This window comes from Xyrauchen texanus, chromosome 47, assembly GCF_025860055.1.
Source record: "Xyrauchen texanus isolate HMW12.3.18 chromosome 47, RBS_HiC_50CHRs, whole genome shotgun sequence".
In the NCBI taxonomy this organism is placed as follows: domain Eukaryota; kingdom Metazoa; phylum Chordata; class Actinopteri; order Cypriniformes; family Catostomidae; genus Xyrauchen; species Xyrauchen texanus.
In genome coordinates, this window is record NC_068322.1 from 10,586,142 (window position 1) to 10,604,372 (window position 18,231).

Below are 18,231 nucleotides of genomic sequence, written 5' to 3' on the forward strand. Positions count from 1 at the left end.
TTCCATGGGAATGTTGATCATTACAACCTTCAGCTGTGAGCGACACCTCCCTCTTGTTTGTTCCTCTTATTTAAATCCCCTTGTGTGTTATGTCCGATGTTCGGATCATTGTTGTGTTGGTACTGTCAACGTGAAGGTAGTGTTTGCTGTCATGTTAACTGTGCTCTTTTGTATCGTTGGAGCTTGCTTGTGTGCCTTTCTGTAGAGGTGTGGTTACTCTCTCATTGGCCGCCGCCTTCGCTGGTTCAGAAGCCCTATCCCTGTGGAGGAGGATATCTCTGTTCTCTGTCCGTGTCTCGGGGGAGAAAGTTCCTTTTTAAAATAACTTTTTATGTTTGATTAATAAATGATATTGAACTCTGTTACCTCTTGGGTTCTCTGTCTCTCGCACCCTTGATGACAAAGGCTTAAGTAATATAACCCTTGGGGAGCTTTGCTCTTTCATGTGAATAAAGGACACATCTTTGAAAGATGGACAAAAAAAGCATCTGAACTCCCATAACCAAGAGGACATATAATCCAGGGTAGGATTTTAGAGGAATAAATAAAGAACATGTGAATAAACTTTCTGCTTATTCTAAGCGCACGCTGCAGTTATGTTCACAGTCAAGAAAATGGAAGTAGATGAACTTCTACTGTTAAAGTTTTGCAAATAAACCAAAAGAAAAACAGACACAGACAACTTCAATTAGCACTGGATACCTGTGCTGATCCGGTGCTGGAATGTGTTATTTTGAAAATGAGTGCATGTTGCGGCATGAGCCCTTTAAAGCTGGACTGATTTTTATTGGCTGTCAATGTTTTTATCATTCATCAGCTGGAAAAAAATATTGCTCTGAAAGTGATCCCAATGATATCTTTCCTCTGTGTCGTTATTGTTCATGTTGTGTTGTGGACAAGCCTTATGGTCTGATTAACATGCATGCATGCTGGATGAAACAGAGGTAAAATCGCATTATTAAAGGAATATTCCAGGTTCAATACAAGTTAAGCTCAGTCAACAGCATTTGTATCATAATATTGAATACATATTTTTTTTTTCTACTCATCCCTCCTTTTCTTTAAACAAAAGCAAAAATCGAGGTTACAGTGAGGCACTTACAGAAGTGAATGTGGCCAATTTTTTTAGGGTTTAAAGGCAAAAATGTAAAGCTTATCATTTTATAAAAGCACTTACATTAATTCTTCTGTTAAAACTCATGTATTTTTTGAGCAGCGGAGTTGTTTAAATTGTAATTTAATTACAATTACATACAATAATTACAATGTAAGTCAATTTAGGGTTTGTTGACGTTACATCGTCATGCAACAAAGTTGTAAAATTGGCTATAACTTTACACAGAAAAAGTTAGTAAGTGATTTTTGTCACACTAAAATCATGTTTACATGCATATTGTTTATGTCTTGTGGCAAAACCTTTGAAGTGAGTATTTTAATGTTCAAAAATTGTCCCCCACTCACTTCCATTGTGAGTGCCTTACTTTAAACAGATTTTTGCTTTTTTAAAGAAAAGGATGGACAAGTCAAAATTAGTTTTTTTTTTGGATATCAATATTATGCCACAAATGCTATCGATTGAGCTTAACCTGTATTTGGCCTGGAATATTTCTTTAAGGTCTGTTAGTCCAACTTTGCAAAAATCGGACTGTTTTCAGTTTGACTAAAACCGTTAACATGACCGACTGATATTAAACTTTTAAAGTGCATGTAAAGGTTGATGTTGCCTCAAATCGCTGATTCTAATTGAAAATGAACGATTTCCAGTTGCTTTGTGTCTCAAAATTGCTGTTAGTATGAACATCCCTTTAAGTGCAGGCCATCTCTAACACTCTTGCAGCACCCTTGAAATGCAAGCAAAGGAAATCAATTGTGACGTGATGGCTGGAATTTATAGCAATGACTCCATATAACTGAAGCAGCCTCTGTAAGGCCTGTTTTTAAAATGAGGAAAAGCATGACTACATGTCCCAGAATTCACCAGAAGACAATAAAGAAAATCTATGATTCCATTGAGAAATTATTTGGTCACGTGGTGGAATATCAACAGAGTATCCAAAATAAGGATTATGTTCATATCACTATTGCATAAACACCCCCACCACAATGGCGTCCTATGGATTCATATTCACAGTGTATTTTTTTGCACAACAAGAAACAGCCACACAGACTGCCATTGCCTGAAAGGCTCAGTGCTTGTCTGGCTTTGTTTAGCATCAGTAATGTTCTCGTGCCTCTGGCAGAAGAGAGCTCAGCTACACCCACAGATAGAGAAAAATGGATAGATAATGCCAGGGAACAGAGAAAGGAAGAAAAATGGTCTTAAGCCTCAGTATAGTTTAGGGACAAAGAAAGAGCCACAGAACAAATGAGTTTTGCTCTGTTTTCCTATAAGATCAAATAAAATACAATAAAAAACAAAACAGCCATATAAAATAAAGCACAAATGAGATGCTATAACGATTGCATCCAGTAAGTGATGCAGATTTTGATAGATGGAGACATCAATGATTATTAAGATAACTTTATATCACTGGGAACATTATTCTCACTATGCCAACAGTCACAAAAATAGATATTGAGATTAAAAAAAATTAAAGCTAAACAATTATTCGGCAATGTCAATGAAACATTCATGTTACAAAGCAAAAACCTATCAAATAATGGAATAAATCTGTTTATACAGTAAGTGATATTAAAGTTAAAAAGTATACTTTCTGCCTCACTACTGAAAAAAGTACAGTACAGTATTTATCAAGTTCCATGGTATTTCCATCTGATAACATCACTGTTAGGATCACCACAGAATGTTTAAGGTAGCGTCACCAAACGTAACTGAAAATTGAATGACTGGTTTCAGACATGTTTCCCAAACACTCCCCTCATCTGCCGTTGGATGTATAAATAGATTGTCCTACCCAGAACTCGTGGAATTAGTTGAGCTGCGTTGGGATGGTAGGGATATTAAATCAAACCAATGGTCTGAATGCACCAGAGAGCCCCTCTGTTTAGAATTTTCAAATGACAAATGGCTAACTTATAGTTGTCTCTGCTTATTATTTTTAACATACCAAGAAATACACACTTCACCTTTAAAGCGAGAGACACAACAGGAAAAAGATGTTTGGAAAAAGGGTAGGAACATTACGGGGGTTGTTTGGAGAGGTTTTCTGTTTGGTCTGGCGGGACTGGTCGGGGTGGTAGGTGTTATAGTGTTGGTAGGGAAGAAAGTTGCTGTTGTTGTTGGTTCCGGATTCCCATGGCAATGGCCGGTTACTCCTCTGCACCTTGACTGACCACATGGAGAGAGAGGGAAGGTGTGAGCAGGTAGAAACATACATCATAACACATGTAGAACATACGCAAGCTACAATATCCAAGGAAAGACACATAAAATAAAGGTTGAAATAAACTAATATGCCATGAGAGGCCAAACATTCCAGATTTTACCATAGTAGAATGGTAAAATAAATGTAACACACTCCTCGACTGGCTTATTGCTTTTATAAAACGGCAACACCAATATGATAAAAGACACCAATGTCCCAATCTAAATTTATACCAATAATAAAAATAATAATAGTATTCATAATAAAAAATTCTTCCACCAATTAAAATAGTTAATAAATCTAACTATAGATAATATTGTAGATATACAGGCCACATCCACACTATGTTTTCAGTTGAAAACTCACTTTTATTTATCCTAAAGTCATATTTTTCTCAAAGTATACAGTACTAAAGAGCGGTTACTAAAAGAAAAGTCACATTCCAATGTGGAAGAGAGTTGTAAACAAATCAAAATCAATGGGATTGGTCCCCCCTGAACATTTCGATTGTGGCTTAAAAATACAGGGACAAAATTATTCAATATGGGGCGCATCATTTCATCTTAAATTTTTATTTCACAGAATGGGTGGCAACCCTAGTTCTAGGTCTATGCAATCAATGTGCAAATAACACAGACCTGAAATAAATGTGCATGTGAGCTACATAACAACATCAAAACAAAATCTTCTGAGACTTTTGTATGCAGTGGACAAGTAAACAACTGTCTTTTGTATCCTGCAGGCATGGAGACTTTCACTTGAGTTGTAGAGCACTGCAAGGTCTTAAATGTCCAATAGATAGGCACTCCTCTCAGAGCGTCCTCCAAAGAAATGACAACCACTGCACTGGGACACTGCATCCCACTACTGCATTGATCAGATTCTATTTTAGATTCTATTTTAAAGTTAATTTTAGCAGCATGTTTGCTGTGACAAAAGCTTTCAAACACAGAAGCACACAACATGAAAAGAGAGATTACAAAAGCAGTCTCAGAGAAAGACAGACAGACAGACAGACAGAGAGAGAGAGAGAGAGAGAGAGAGAGAGAGAAACTGAAGGAGGACAGTGGTTGCAGAGGAGGGGATTGGACAGGGAAAGAGAGGCAGTGAGAGGTGAAGGAGTGTGTATTTGTGTAAGGGTGGAGACCAGGGATCCATCATCAAGATAACATCACAGAGCACAATACAGCTAAAAGACAATGAAGAATCTATTGAGACTAAAGTAATCAAGCTTGGGCATAGGAGAGACATTATTTCTACAATTATGTGTGTATGGGGGTTGAAATAATAGATGTATCATAGTTGAGTAGGTCCAAATTGATATATGGAAGTTGTTTTACAAATTTGTATAATGTGTACAGTCTTTAAACAATAAATTGTTTAAACTGTACAAGGGATATGAACACATTTATAATAAAATAATAAAAAGATTAATCTCGTGATTTTAATTGAATTCAGACTTTCAGCTTTAATGCATTCAGTTATTCCTGTAAGGAAAGGAAACAAAATAATATGTACAGTAACACAATTTTGCCACTAGCCTGCAGCAGCCCATGGGTACTAAATTCTGCCACCAAAAACTCCAATTTGGACTTTACAAATGTTTTTAACCATTATTTGATGAAAAATGGCAGTTTGTCATGGGTTTGTTTTGTACACGTACTGAACATGGAAAAACATGCTGGTGTACCGACTTTTCTGACCAATCTATATTGGACAAATCACACTAAACAGAAATAAACCTGTGGAGCGGGACGTGGTCATGTGTCACTGGGGAGAGAGGAAGCAGTAAGGGCCATCACCTGGTGATTAATGACACGTAACATCTGTGTCTCGTTATAGTGACGACGGAGATGGGCTTGAAAGGCCGCCGAGAACACGAGTGAGGGAGAGAGAGATGGGAACCAAGGAACCCATAGTTGTGAAGCTGAAGTGTATTGTGCTGTGAAGCTAAAAGTGCATGTACTGCTGTCAAGCTAAAGACCATTAAAAGTTATCTTACCTGGACTGCCACCCCAATTCCTACTTCCTTCCCTTTGTTAGAACTTCTACAAAACTGTTTTATTGTAAAGTGTTCACTGCATTAAATACATTTTACATTTTAATTTTGTTCAATGTAAATAAATGGAACAACATCAAATTAAAATTAAATGCTAAAAATGTTAATTAAATGCTATTAAATGCTTTTCAATACACACACAAAACAAACCCATTAAAAATTGTTTTTTTTTTTTCATGAAAAAATTGAGAAAAGACCTTATTTTATAAATGAAATCCAAAGAATTTTAACACAAGCAAAGTGATTCGCAGTCTTTGTGTGGCAGAATATAGTACCAAAGGACAGCTGCAGGCTGGTGGCAACATTTTTGTTGTGTATCATTCAATCGTTAATTTATTTATTCTTGCTTAAAAGAATGACTCAAAGCATTTAAGTCGAAAGTCTGAAATAACATTTAGCATCAATATTTAATTAATTCTGAAAAATGTTAATTGCATTCCTTAGGTAGCCCTAATATATACATTTATTTTATACTGTATGCATATGTGTAGTAATTGAACTGTATCTACAGTATGTATATAGTACAGTTTATGTATAGTATACACTTTATAATGTGCACCCCACACAGTTTGTACTATAAGATACAAGCAAAAGCTCAGCCCAGCAAATTGATTTTGATGAGTGCCTAAGTATGCATGACAAGGTAGAAAGATGCGTATGTATGTTCATATGTCAGCTTGTTTGGTGTCTGGTGTTGAGACATTTCCAGGCATTTGCCGGCTGTCTGGAACTTTACACAGGCTGGTATTTATAATGGCGTTAGTACTGTGAAAATGCTTCAGTGCACTAAATCCGGATGAGCTGAGGAAATAGAGTAAACATGTTTGTGTGTGTGTGTGTGTGTGTGTGTGTGTGTGAGTGTGTGTGTACTGTGTTGAGAACGTGCAGATGCATAGTAATGTGAGAAATGTGACAGTAGATGTGTGCAGCTCTCCACAGGAAGCTAGTGTGAACTTCCATCAGTAAATGTGCTTGGATGGAGCTCTAAACCAAATTTCCTTTCCTTAAGGGCCAATCAGAACGCCTCCTACCAGCTGACCTTTGGGTCACTTCATTGTTTTTTAATGCTAGGCTCAGACAACCTCTTCAAGCGCATGTTACAGGAAGCATTAGTATGCTGTGCAGGTCCACATTTATTTATGTTCTCTCGGCCTCAGCTTTAGTCCACATTCTTATTTAGTTCATAGCCAAAAGGTCCTTCAGCTACTGACCTTGTGAACATACTGCAGAATAATTTGAATTCGCCAATAAAGTTTTTTCCCCCAGCAGAACAGCAGTATGTTTCGAATTATGAGGCATATAGGATATGTTCTAGATATTTGACTTCTTTTTTGTTTTTGGAGTCTAGCAGAACCACCAGCAAAGGCAGAATAGTTGTTGTAAGCTACAGTAACTAGATTTCAAAATGTTCTGCATCTTTCCTATTTGTACAAAGAAATATGAATGGTGCTTTCCTGTGCTGAAGTCAGCGTCATAATGCTATGGTGGTTGCCAAGGCATTAAAATGCAGTCGATAAATTGCTTTGAGGGATTTTTTAGCATGTTGTTATGTGGTTGCTAGGGTATTCTGAGTGATTGCTAGGTGCTTGCTTTCAGCATAAAATCAAAGAGCCCACCTGCAAGTCTCTATTATATTCTGGTCCCTACTGTAGATATGTCAAGGATTTTTTGCGGCCATTTTATCATCTAGCAGGTGAAAAGTCGGTTCGCTTTGAAAAGTACTAGTACACTTCGCCTCAACAAGCCACACGATTTGAGGAATCATTTATGTCCATAGCATAAACAATGCAGATGCTTTTTGATGCATGTCTGAGGTTCACTATCCTGCTCTATTTCCTGTTAGAACATTAGAAGAATTTTGAGGGCTGTACATTATGAGAACTTCCAGAGCCCTTTCATTTATCTCCTTCAATCCATTTTCACTTGGATATAAGAAATACAGGAATTCCTCCATGAATTCAACACCTGATGACAGCAAACAGGGAACAACACAGGATCACTAGATGCATTCCTTCCTGTTTTTGCCTAGCTTTCCACATTTTGCAGTATAAATCCCACCCTATCAGGATGTATAGCAGCATTGAAGCTTTTGTTCCCTGTGTCAAAGACATGACAGGTTAAACACTAGATGTCATGAGAATCTAAGCACCCTTCTGGGAGAAACATTGTGGCACGAAACTTTTGACGTCAGCCCTTGTATCATAACATTTGGTGCAGCTCAGCTTCATAAAAGCTAGTCATGTGATAAAGAATGAGCTTGTGAACAACACATAACCGTTAACAATGTGAGACAAAAAGCAACATGGTCTTCATTTATGAAATCTCTGCGGGAAAGACATTTAAAATGGTTGTGATAGCTACCATGTGGACAAGACACACTTGGCCTTGCACTCAGACATCAAACCCAGCTAGGGCTGGCTGAAATATTGTATTCGCTATATATTGTTTTTAATTATTTTGCTACCTATATAAAATTGCAAAATATAAAAAGAACCATCGTGATTATTTTAATGCACATTTTATTTGTTTAAAGACATTAGTCTAGTTTCATGATCCTTTGTTGCTTATGCCTTAAGAGCACTAGTATGTTTTAAGTGTCTATTCGGTAGCAAAAATTAGATTTAGATTAGCAATTAGAGTTTGATAAATTTGATTGATTTCTGTGAATCAGTTGAATTGTTCATTTTTAATGAACTGATTTATTAAGATACTGATTCATCAACTTGATTGTGTAAGCACTCTGAATGTAGCATTTTTTATAAACTTATCGACCACTTTTTTAGGAAGACTATGCTTAATGTGGTCTTCTGCTGTTGTAACACATCTGCCTCAAGGTTTGACATGTTTTGCATTCTGAGATGCTATTCTGCTCACTACAATTGTACAGAATGGTTATCTGAGTTACCGTAGCCTTTCTGTCAGCTTGAACCTGTTGACATTCTCCGTTGACCTCTCTCCCAGGAGACAGAAATACTCAAACCAGCCTGTCTGGCACCAACAATCATGCCACCGTCGAAATCACTGAGATCACATTTTTCCCCATGCTGATGGTTGGTGTGAATATTAACTGAAGCTCCTGACAGGTAGATACATGAATTTATGCATTGCACTGCTGCTACACGATTTGCTGATTAAATAAATCGCATAAATAGAAAGGTGTACAGGTGTTCCTAATAAAATGGTCGGTGGGTATATATTTAAATCAATGTTTTATTGCTTTAATACAGTATGTATGTAACTATTTTTGTTTTGTTTGTATCAGTGCATTGATATATTAGGAACAAATCCATGAATATGGAAATATATAGATTCTTTTTAGAAGAAAGAGAGATAATGAGAATCTCATAATTTACTTAATATTAACATTAAGATTGTCCTTATTATTTTACTCTCATCCAACCATAATTCAGACAAAACATTGTGTCTATGAACTACAGGGTTGATATCAAAGACAGGCAGGAATTATGTTATACATCAATTATGCATATGGCATCACTTTCAGTACAGACTAACTTGTTATGGGGATGTCTCCACTCTCTCTTCTCAGAGCCTAGGGTTTTATATACTATACATGTGATGCACGGCATGCACAATTTCATGTAAAAGCTCCCATTGATAAATGCAACCAAAAATAAAAAGAGTGAGTAAAACTGTTTCTCTATATTAATTTAGTCATCTATAAGCCAAGTTTTCTGATCTGTGTTGATTTGGAGGGGCTTACATAATAGAGAACACTCTGAGCATTTGATGGATAGGAATGCAAAAGATCAATTTTGAGGGTGTGCAAAGAGCCGAGTCATAGCGGGAATGCAGCAAATTGGATTTACAACAGCACAAATGAACTCACTTCTCTGAAATTCTCAGCCACGTTTGCCTACATCAATCCATTGACCAATGAGAGTATTAGAATGGCGAGTCCAGTTGTGTTTTCATAAATCCAATTTACTGCACTGCAATTAAGGGAGCATTAAGTTCAAAAACCCTTGTGTTTTTTCTCTGTGTCTTTGAGACATGCCATGCTCTTTGAAATCAATGTATTTGCAGCTTTCTCTGATGTTAAGTAAACTCTAGTGTGTAGGAGTCCAGTGTGTTTGTCAGGTTGCATCAAATGTGAAACCTGAAATCATTAACAGATTGGGGACCAGTCAGCAGTTCCCACAAGGAAAAGAGGCTTAATAAACATACTAAATAATTACTTCATGACAATCTAAAAATGCATAAAGGTTTGCATGGGGTTTCACTTGCTGAGTATGCATGTATGGGTCTCTTACCATGTTCAGGGCCTTTAAGAGCCAGTCTTGTCTGATGGTTGGGCAAAATTTCCATTTTGACATGTTCTGAAGCGCTAGCTAGCAGCTGGGTGGCTTCGGCCAGTGTGCAATACTCCATACTTGTGCCATCCACTGACAGGATGTGATCGCCCGCATGCAGGGCACCACACCTGCAAAAACACTGACATCACTTCCTGTTCTGACAGCTCAAAACATTACACTTATCACAGGCAGCAATTTAAAAGAACCATTAATGGTCAAATTAGTAATTTCTTTAATGTTAAAATGCTTATCCTGTCCTGATATGCAAAGTCAACTAAAATAACTTTAATTCATAAGTTGAATGATTGATTCCACATAAAAGTGTTAATACTGTGGTGCTATCATAACAATGCTCTACATGTAATTTGATTTGAGCAGCCCATCCAGCCTGACATAGCAACATTGGCAAAACAATGGAGTTGGGCACAAGGCTGCTTATCGACCAATAAATGAGCTGTTTGGAAATATTTGTTATGTTTCCAATTCCGTTTGGCAATGCTAGTACCACAGAAATGACACATACATAATTAAGTGGCAAAACCTGACATTCTAAAACAAATTCTCCTCCATAAACTACACATAATGCCATAAAGGGCATGGATATTGGTTATCAAAGATTTATTAATCCCCCCCAATGTTTCTCTTAAGAGTAAACTCCTGAATCATCTTCAAAGTGCTACTTTGCTCTGATGGAAGTTTTCCGACAACTTTATTATTGTTCCGGGTCTTTCTGCTGGCATAAAGACTAGATGAGTTATTGAAATTCGATAATTAGTTGCTGAGCTTAATGCATTTCGAACTTTGAAAATTTTCCAAGCAGGCATCAAGTTTCTTGAGCATACATTCTTCTCATCTCGACACATTGATATGGCTCACAGAACAATGGAAATACGATGAGGAATGATGCTTCTTTTATAAGGAATAATAATGGTCACCTTCCTCTGTGTGTGGGAAATTATTGAGGCGGCAATTACCTATCGGCGATGCTGGCTGGTTTGACCTTGTCGATGATGATGACCTGCTTGTTGCAGTACATGGAGGTAGAGAGAGCCAGACCTAAACTGGAGCCCATCGACTTGGCCACTTCCACCAGCAGCGGGCCTGAAGCTGTGGCTATGGAATCTGTAGCAGAAGGAAAAGATAAAAACAATGAATAGGTATAGAAATGGACATTATAAATGAGGTAAGGGTTGGCGGTATGACCAAAACCATATAGCTCTATTCAATTCAGTTGTATTTGCATAGCCCTTTTTACAACACATACTGTTCCAAAGTAGCTTTACAGAAAACAGAAAAATAGTGCATTACGAACTCCCCAGTGAGCAAGCAACACTGGCCAGAAATTTGGTAACACTTTACAATAAGGTTCTATTTGATAACATTAATAAATGCATTACGTATCATGTACTGACAACAAACTATATTATTTTACAGCATTCATTCATCTTGGTTAATGTTAATTTATAAGAATACCATTGTTCATTATGCACAAAGGATTGTTAACATATACAAATTGCATAAAAAATGTATTAGTTAATGCAACATTATTGTAAAGTGTTACTGGAAATTTTACATCAAATTTGTCCAAGAAAGAATGTCTACATTCGAATGTTAATACATTTTATTATTTAATCGTTTATTTATATTTTTATATTTAACCATGTGAGATAATGTCTACTTTAGATAATCCAATAAATTAAATAACTTTATGAATGAAAAGTTATTCTCTTCTATTTGAAACTTGATGTAATCAAAAAAAATAAATAAAAAAAAATACAAATATAAATAAGCATGACATCAGTGCAAAAGAGCTTCACATAACAAAAAAACACAGCACAATTAATATTATATACCAGATAGTTCCAACTCTACGCACAAAGCCGCACAAATATAGCTACCAAAGTATAAAAGACATAGCAAAATCTGTACCAGATGATACATTTGTACCGTTACACAGCATTTATGTACAGTCATACCACCCAGTCCAATATTGAAGGTTACATACCCACACTCACATGTAAGCAAATCTTAATAATGAGGGTGAATGGCTGGGTTTCCACCTGTTTACGTGTAATGGAGGTAATTCCACATCTCAGTTTAGTAATGGGCCGCACTAAAAGACCTCATTACACCATACATCTTCAGAGCACAGAGTAAACCAGCACAAGTAAACACATGTCACACGTCCACTCTCCCAGCCTGTTTCCAACATGCTGATATCACTTGACACCCATTAAAAAGAGAAATAGCTCCTGCTGTTGTGCGTGGAGCAGACAGAAGGTGCAGGCAGGTTTTACTTAGAGTGGGTGTACAGCTGTCGTCAGTCAGGCGTGTCAACTTCCTCCCTGTATTTGCGGTAAACATGCTTAGTGCCGTCACAGAATGTCAATGTACAGGAAAACTCCTGCGTTGGCCTGACAGCTATCTACGGTCTTCAAAAAAAGACATGGATTTTACCACTGGAGACATGGATTACTGCTGTTTCCTTTATGTGATTTTTGGAGCTACAAATGTCTGATCACCATTCACTTGAATTGCATGGACCTACAGAACTGAGATAATCTTCTAAAAGTCTTTGTTTGTGTTCTGCTAAAGAAAGAAAGTCATACACATCTGGGATTGCATGAGGGTGAGTAAATTATGAGAAATGTTTCATTTTTGGTTGAGCTATCCCTTTAAAAGACCTTCAAACAATGTTCTACTTTTAAAAATACATGGATCCTGTTCCATTCATTATGATGTGTCTAGCTTTTTGTGGAACGCAAGAACATATTCAATCTGAACGGTCCCTAAAATAGGCTATTTCACACATATGAAAACAGTTAACATCAATATACAGTATATATATATATATATATACACACTTCCCCTTGGGATTAATTTAGCACCACTTTATATAAACTAGACAATACAGCAGGCAATAGTTTGTATTATATGCATATTGTACATAGGATAATTCAGTGTGGGTTGTAATAGGCTGCATAGGTCACAGGCTGTTTCTTTTTATTCTCAGTACATACCTGCATCAGAGCAATGTACAGGTTACACAGCAAGACATAAACTGAGAGGAAAAAGTGCACTGACCAGCATTGCAGTCGGATAGGCACCATGGGCCAGTTAGAAATTTAATGCTGCAAGTTCTGCACAGCTCTGTTCAAACTGAGGGGCACATCAGTGCAGTGAGGCAGGAAGTTCTATTTTATAAGTCTTCCTGTGAGCACAGCAGAAATGGAATTTATCTTTTCCGGGTCAGAGCCCAACAAAGACATAGGAGAGATGAGTTTCAGCCATGGGCCACTTCCATTGAATTTCCTTTTCATTTCAGTTCAGCTCACTTGCTCTGGCTTTCTCTCTTTGTGTACCTCATCCAGCTCTATGGCACTCTGTCATTATCCACAGCGTGATTACTCTGACATTTTGAAATATAACCCAAACAACTTATTGACTTATTAAGAGTTCGATAAAATGAAATAACTGTGTGATGCACTTTCAAAATGGATGTTTTCAGTCAATGTGTGTTTATGGCCGTGAAAGGCACTGTTTTGATATTTCACAGACCCTATTCTAATTTTTTGAGCACTCAAATCAGACCAATACAGCAACATCGGCTCTGGTTTCTTTTTGTCTGATCAATAGAAGTTGTGGAGGAGTGTTCGGGAAACGTGTTTGAAATCAGTTATTATTTTTGCAACTTTATTAGTTCTAAAGAGCATGTCCTTACCCATGACTGACACATCGTACTCAATGAGAAGGGTGGCTTCCTGGCCACACTGTTTGAGAATGCTCATGGCCTCTGCATGAGATGTTCCGTGCAGACGGATTCCATCGATGCTGAGCAGCCTGTCACCAGGTTTGACAGTCCCTTCCCTGTAAAAGGGAATCAAATACAGACTGAAATGGTATCTCTGTGCATGTAGTTTACAAGAAAAGAAACAAGAAACAAAACAGTGCTTCTATTTTGTGTCCCCCGCTTGTTTGCTTGTAAATGTTGGGCTTTACAATGTGTATGGAGAGAAATTTCCAAAATTCCTTTTTCCATCATTTCTGGCTAAGTTATGTCACACCAGAGACCCTGCACAAAAACAGTAATACCTGAAGAATTAAGACCAGGAACCTACTTGAAGCTCAAAGGTATAAAAATATAGTGATGCCCCAATGCAAGCACTTAAGAATTTGGGGTAAACATGAACATTTCGAAACAGAATGGAGCACTACTTGACAGTTACTGACTACAATTTGATTGTCTGGTTTCTACCAACTTAAAGTTTCAGGGTCTGTTCCAAAAGCAAGTGAAACGCCACTTTAAGACACCACAGGCGCACTCCCAACAAAGGCTGTTCCAAAAGGTAGGTATCTTAATTATGCTGCCTCATAAAATATCTTGTTTTGGCAAAAACAGGTAGAACTGTTTGTATCCTTCTCTAGGTAGGTGATCCGAGACTGCACCGCAATGAGCTCGGTGGAAGAATAAATCCAAGATGGTGGACGAAGCAAGAGAAATTTTGATTATAAATATACATATAATCCATTCAATACTAAAAAGTATTGACAAATAACAGTTTGATATGATACAAAACCAACTATTTTACTCAAAATATTTCTGTTATGAGTATTTATGCTCATTAGCGTATAGTATCATTCCTCTAGCGTCACCTGTATTGAAATCAGTCGAGTCTCTTGTGTGCTGTGCATGAGGACGCAAGGAGTTACTGCCTAGGAAGAGCGTTTCAAATCGCTCTCTTATGAGGCTCCATTACAGTTTGGATGCTGTCACAGAAGACAGCTGCCTAAGTAGGCAGGAGACAGCAAGGAAGCTCACTAAGTTTTGGATCAAACCCTCACTGTTTGGCGTAGCTCCTGTGTTTTGGCTTTGTAGTGGTTTTTATCCACCCCTAAATGGCATGTAAGAACAAAAACTTTGATTCATCACTTATCATGTAAGTCAGATGGTCTTTTCCTGTTTAAGTGGGAGGTTACTGTGTAGAATAAGTTGCAAAGTGAACCAGACTTTATTTCGATTAAAAGTTTGAGTATGTGAGACAATTAGGCTTAAGGCAACAGATATGAGGTAAGAACATTTTCAAACCACATTCTACCACGGGGGAAATAAAGAGTACCAAAAGACACCAAAGTCTTGGTTAGAGCCCAGATTTATGACATTAAAACAAATTCGCAGCTTTTATTTTCTGAGGGGACCACTGACTATGCCCAGTCAATACAAAATTGCAGAGGTGGGAACAGAAAACAATATTTACTCAGAAAAACTGGAGGCACATCATTGAGCAAAACAAATGGGGATACTCTGCTGGTAAAAAAAAATGAAATTACGAGTGTACAAAATGAATATTGATAAGGGTTGAAAGAAAAGAGATAGAAATGGGCTGGCGTGTAATGAGAGTAATAATGGAGCAGTTCAAACGCAAGAGCGAGTGAAACGCAGGTCCATTTGCAATTCTCAGGCGGGCACTAAAGTTACGAGCAGGGCAATCTATTCCAGTTCAGAGAGAGAGGTCTGCTTGGGAAACACTGTTTTTATCAAGCAATTTCTCGCCATTTCAAATCATGGCAATGCCTACAGTACAGCTATGCTGGACCTATAATGATAAAAGCTGAATCTATTACAAGGTCCCAGAGGGTGTAAATGTACATGCACGTGAGTTAAAAAAAAATGAGTTTTGTGACTTTTAGATCATGCCAGACTATCTTTTAGTGTACTTCTAAAAATGACTAATTTAACTTCTAGCTGATGTACTCATTTACATTTTCTTTCACTTTCAGAAAAAGACCCAGGCACAGGCACATTGATTACTCATCTTGTACTACACATATTTTTGTGCACATTTTGACTTTAAATTAAATATTGTTTAATGTGACACAAAGATACAGTATACTACATGCTCATTTATCTTTAATCAAGAGCATAATACATTTGACTAATGATATGCTAATATTTAGTTTCCGTTCAGGACCATATCACCTGTCAGCTGGACCGCCAGGTCTGATGGTTGTTATGGTAACCGGGCGAGATTTGTTCCTGTCTTCGTGGGCACCTCCTACACCATGGAAGAAAACAACTTGTTTTGACACATTTAACAAATGCTAGACATAAAGCAAAACACTTTGCATTTATGCTCCTGGATATTTATGCTCACTTTTGATATGTTTAACATACACTTAGCCAATGAAGTAAATCCCAGCTGCAAATACAGGCACAGTGGTACAGACCAAAGGCTGTTTTCCATAGATCTTTCAACAAGAGTGCAAGATCATACATTTTTAAAGCCACGGCTCAATGAAATCATAAATTTGTATTTTACAAATGGAGTCTCAAAGATGAAAAGGAAGTCCTCAATACGCCTCTGATTCATTTTGAGATAGATTTGAGAGAAAAAGAGCCAAGCGAACCAAGACCTTGACTGGAATCCTTTTTTTTTCTATCTCTTCAAAAGACTTCCTACCCAAGATGGATCTGAAAAATGGCCTCTTTCTCTTTAATGAAGCCTCAAATGCAGTTTGGTAAAAATCTGGAAATTGAGTGTTAGTAGCACAAAGGAAACTGAAAAGTTTGCTCAATATGTAGGCTCCTGTCTCCTTTCACAAGGCAAAAAAAAATCTTTATTGTTGTTGTCTGATGTGGATCTGAATCAAACTGTTTTGATGAGGTGGACTTCTACATTCGCAAGAAAGTCTACAGAGACACTCACCTCTGATGACAAAACCGAATGTATTGCCTTCTTTGTGTAACGTCACCTCCACGTTTTTGAACATGACACCTGAGCCCTGGACAGCTGAGGGAGAGAAAAAATTATTCAAAGGCATGACAAGACTTCAATGGTTGACCAGAACAACAACAACAAATACATGTTCAATGAAAAACTGCTGTTAGAAACCCCCAACCATCATTCTACTTGCAAAAAGACATGACAATTTTAACAAATCAGTTGTAAACCATTTGGTTATGCCAATTAATCTTCCAAAATATGTATTTTTGTGCACATGTTCTGTTTTAAAATATTTTGAGTGAATTTAGATGAAATATTAAGAAAATGTATTTATGTATTACTGTATTTATTGGGGCTCAAAAGTACAACATTTTATACAACATGGTTAATATGGTCAGTTAAAATGGTCAATATCACAATTTTGCATACATTTTATTAGTGACCAAGAAATTGTAGAATCTTTAATAATTTGTCTAATTTGTCTATAACTTTTCTTTAAATATTTAAAAACTCCTCATTCTTTTTTTTGTCCAGGTTTAAATGGAGTTTTAAATCACAGACTTTCAGTGTGGCCACAGACTAGGAAATCATTGTATAGGTTTAGGCATAATATTGGCCATCTACCACCCTTCCGAATTCAACATATCGAGCCTATAACAGTCCAACACAAATCAATATATTTAAAACTATTTCAGAAATATTAAGTAATATGGTTGTCAATCTTGTAATGTCACTCACATACAGGTGGCAGCTCGTACTCCACCTCCAGTATGACCCTCTCGCCCACATTCTTCAAAAGACTGATGATCTCATCATGACGAAACTTGGTCAAGTTGATCCCGTTCACAGACTTTATATAGTCCCCAACATTCAGCTGGTCACTCCTGAAAAAAACAGACCAAGAACTCGATTTTTAAGTTTTTCCAAAGAAAATGTCAGTGGCGTTTGTCTGTGCGAAACTTGTAACCATGAGTCTAGGGTGTTGTGTGGTTGACAGGGTGTAACAAGACTTCACAGCAGAAGTTAAGGAGGACACAGGAAAGCGGGTTCCAGGCTCAGGTACGACTATTTAATTGGCCACTTCAATGCTTTACACTTCACAAACTTGTCAGCTTCACGGGCACATAGTTACTTCAAGACATTAGCTTCACAAACATAGTAAGTTAAACACAACAGCTTCTTGAGCACAGTGGGCTTCCTTGTGCCAGGCTCTCTCTCCCCGTCTGCTGGTAGAGTGGCCGCTTATATGCCGCTCTCCCCATGCTCACTGGAATTAGAGACAGGTTTTGGATATAATTTAGCTCAGTTGTCAGTGGCCTTCCCACTTTCTCTCTCTCCAGATGGACGCTCGACCACGCCCCCACTGACACACAGGGCAATTTCTTTCTTTCTTTTTTTTTCTGTCTCGCTTTTTTGGCAGGAGGTAGAAAAAGGTAGAAAATAAGGCATCAGATATGAGATGGCATCAGGTGGAGCTCTGACTGCTTTGATAGTTGATCTGAGCAGATGAGAAAAATACTTTGTTCAGAGAAAACATCTGCAGAAAGGAAGACGGGCTGCTCCTTACTCAATCTCTCCCTCTGACACACATACAGATGAAAGCACTACATTTTACAAGGAGGACTGATTGTCAAAAGATTTTGTAAAATGGAGTGTGATGTTAGGCAGTTATTTCAGCTCGAGTAAAATTATCAGGGCATGTGTCTCTGCTGTAATAAAATACAAGAGGTGATAAAGAGAGAAACATTTAGAGTTCAACAATTGATTTGAACAAGAAAAGTATCAAACTGTCTTGAGGAGGTGTAAAAAGT

The 18,231-nt window shown here is 37.4% G+C and overlaps 1 protein-coding gene across 2 annotated transcripts in view; it reads right to left on the reverse strand.

Moving 5' to 3' along the window:
* Positions 1 to 18,231, reverse strand: part of LOC127638734 (glutamate receptor-interacting protein 1-like) — a 190,597-nt gene that overhangs the window by 61,149 nt on the left and 111,217 nt on the right. For both annotated transcript variants that reach the window (XM_052120428.1, XM_052120426.1), the window contains exons 4-10: positions 17,159 to 17,304; positions 16,403 to 16,486; positions 15,676 to 15,751; positions 13,420 to 13,565; positions 10,673 to 10,820; positions 9,657 to 9,826; positions 3,146 to 3,289 (exon numbers count right to left, since the gene is read on the reverse strand). In XM_052120428.1, coding sequence (XP_051976388.1) covers positions 3,146 to 3,289; positions 9,657 to 9,826; positions 10,673 to 10,820; positions 13,420 to 13,565; positions 15,676 to 15,751; positions 16,403 to 16,486; positions 17,159 to 17,304 — 914 coding nt within the window. The remainder of the gene's footprint in view (positions 1 to 3,145; positions 3,290 to 9,656; positions 9,827 to 10,672; positions 10,821 to 13,419; positions 13,566 to 15,675; positions 15,752 to 16,402; positions 16,487 to 17,158; positions 17,305 to 18,231) is intronic.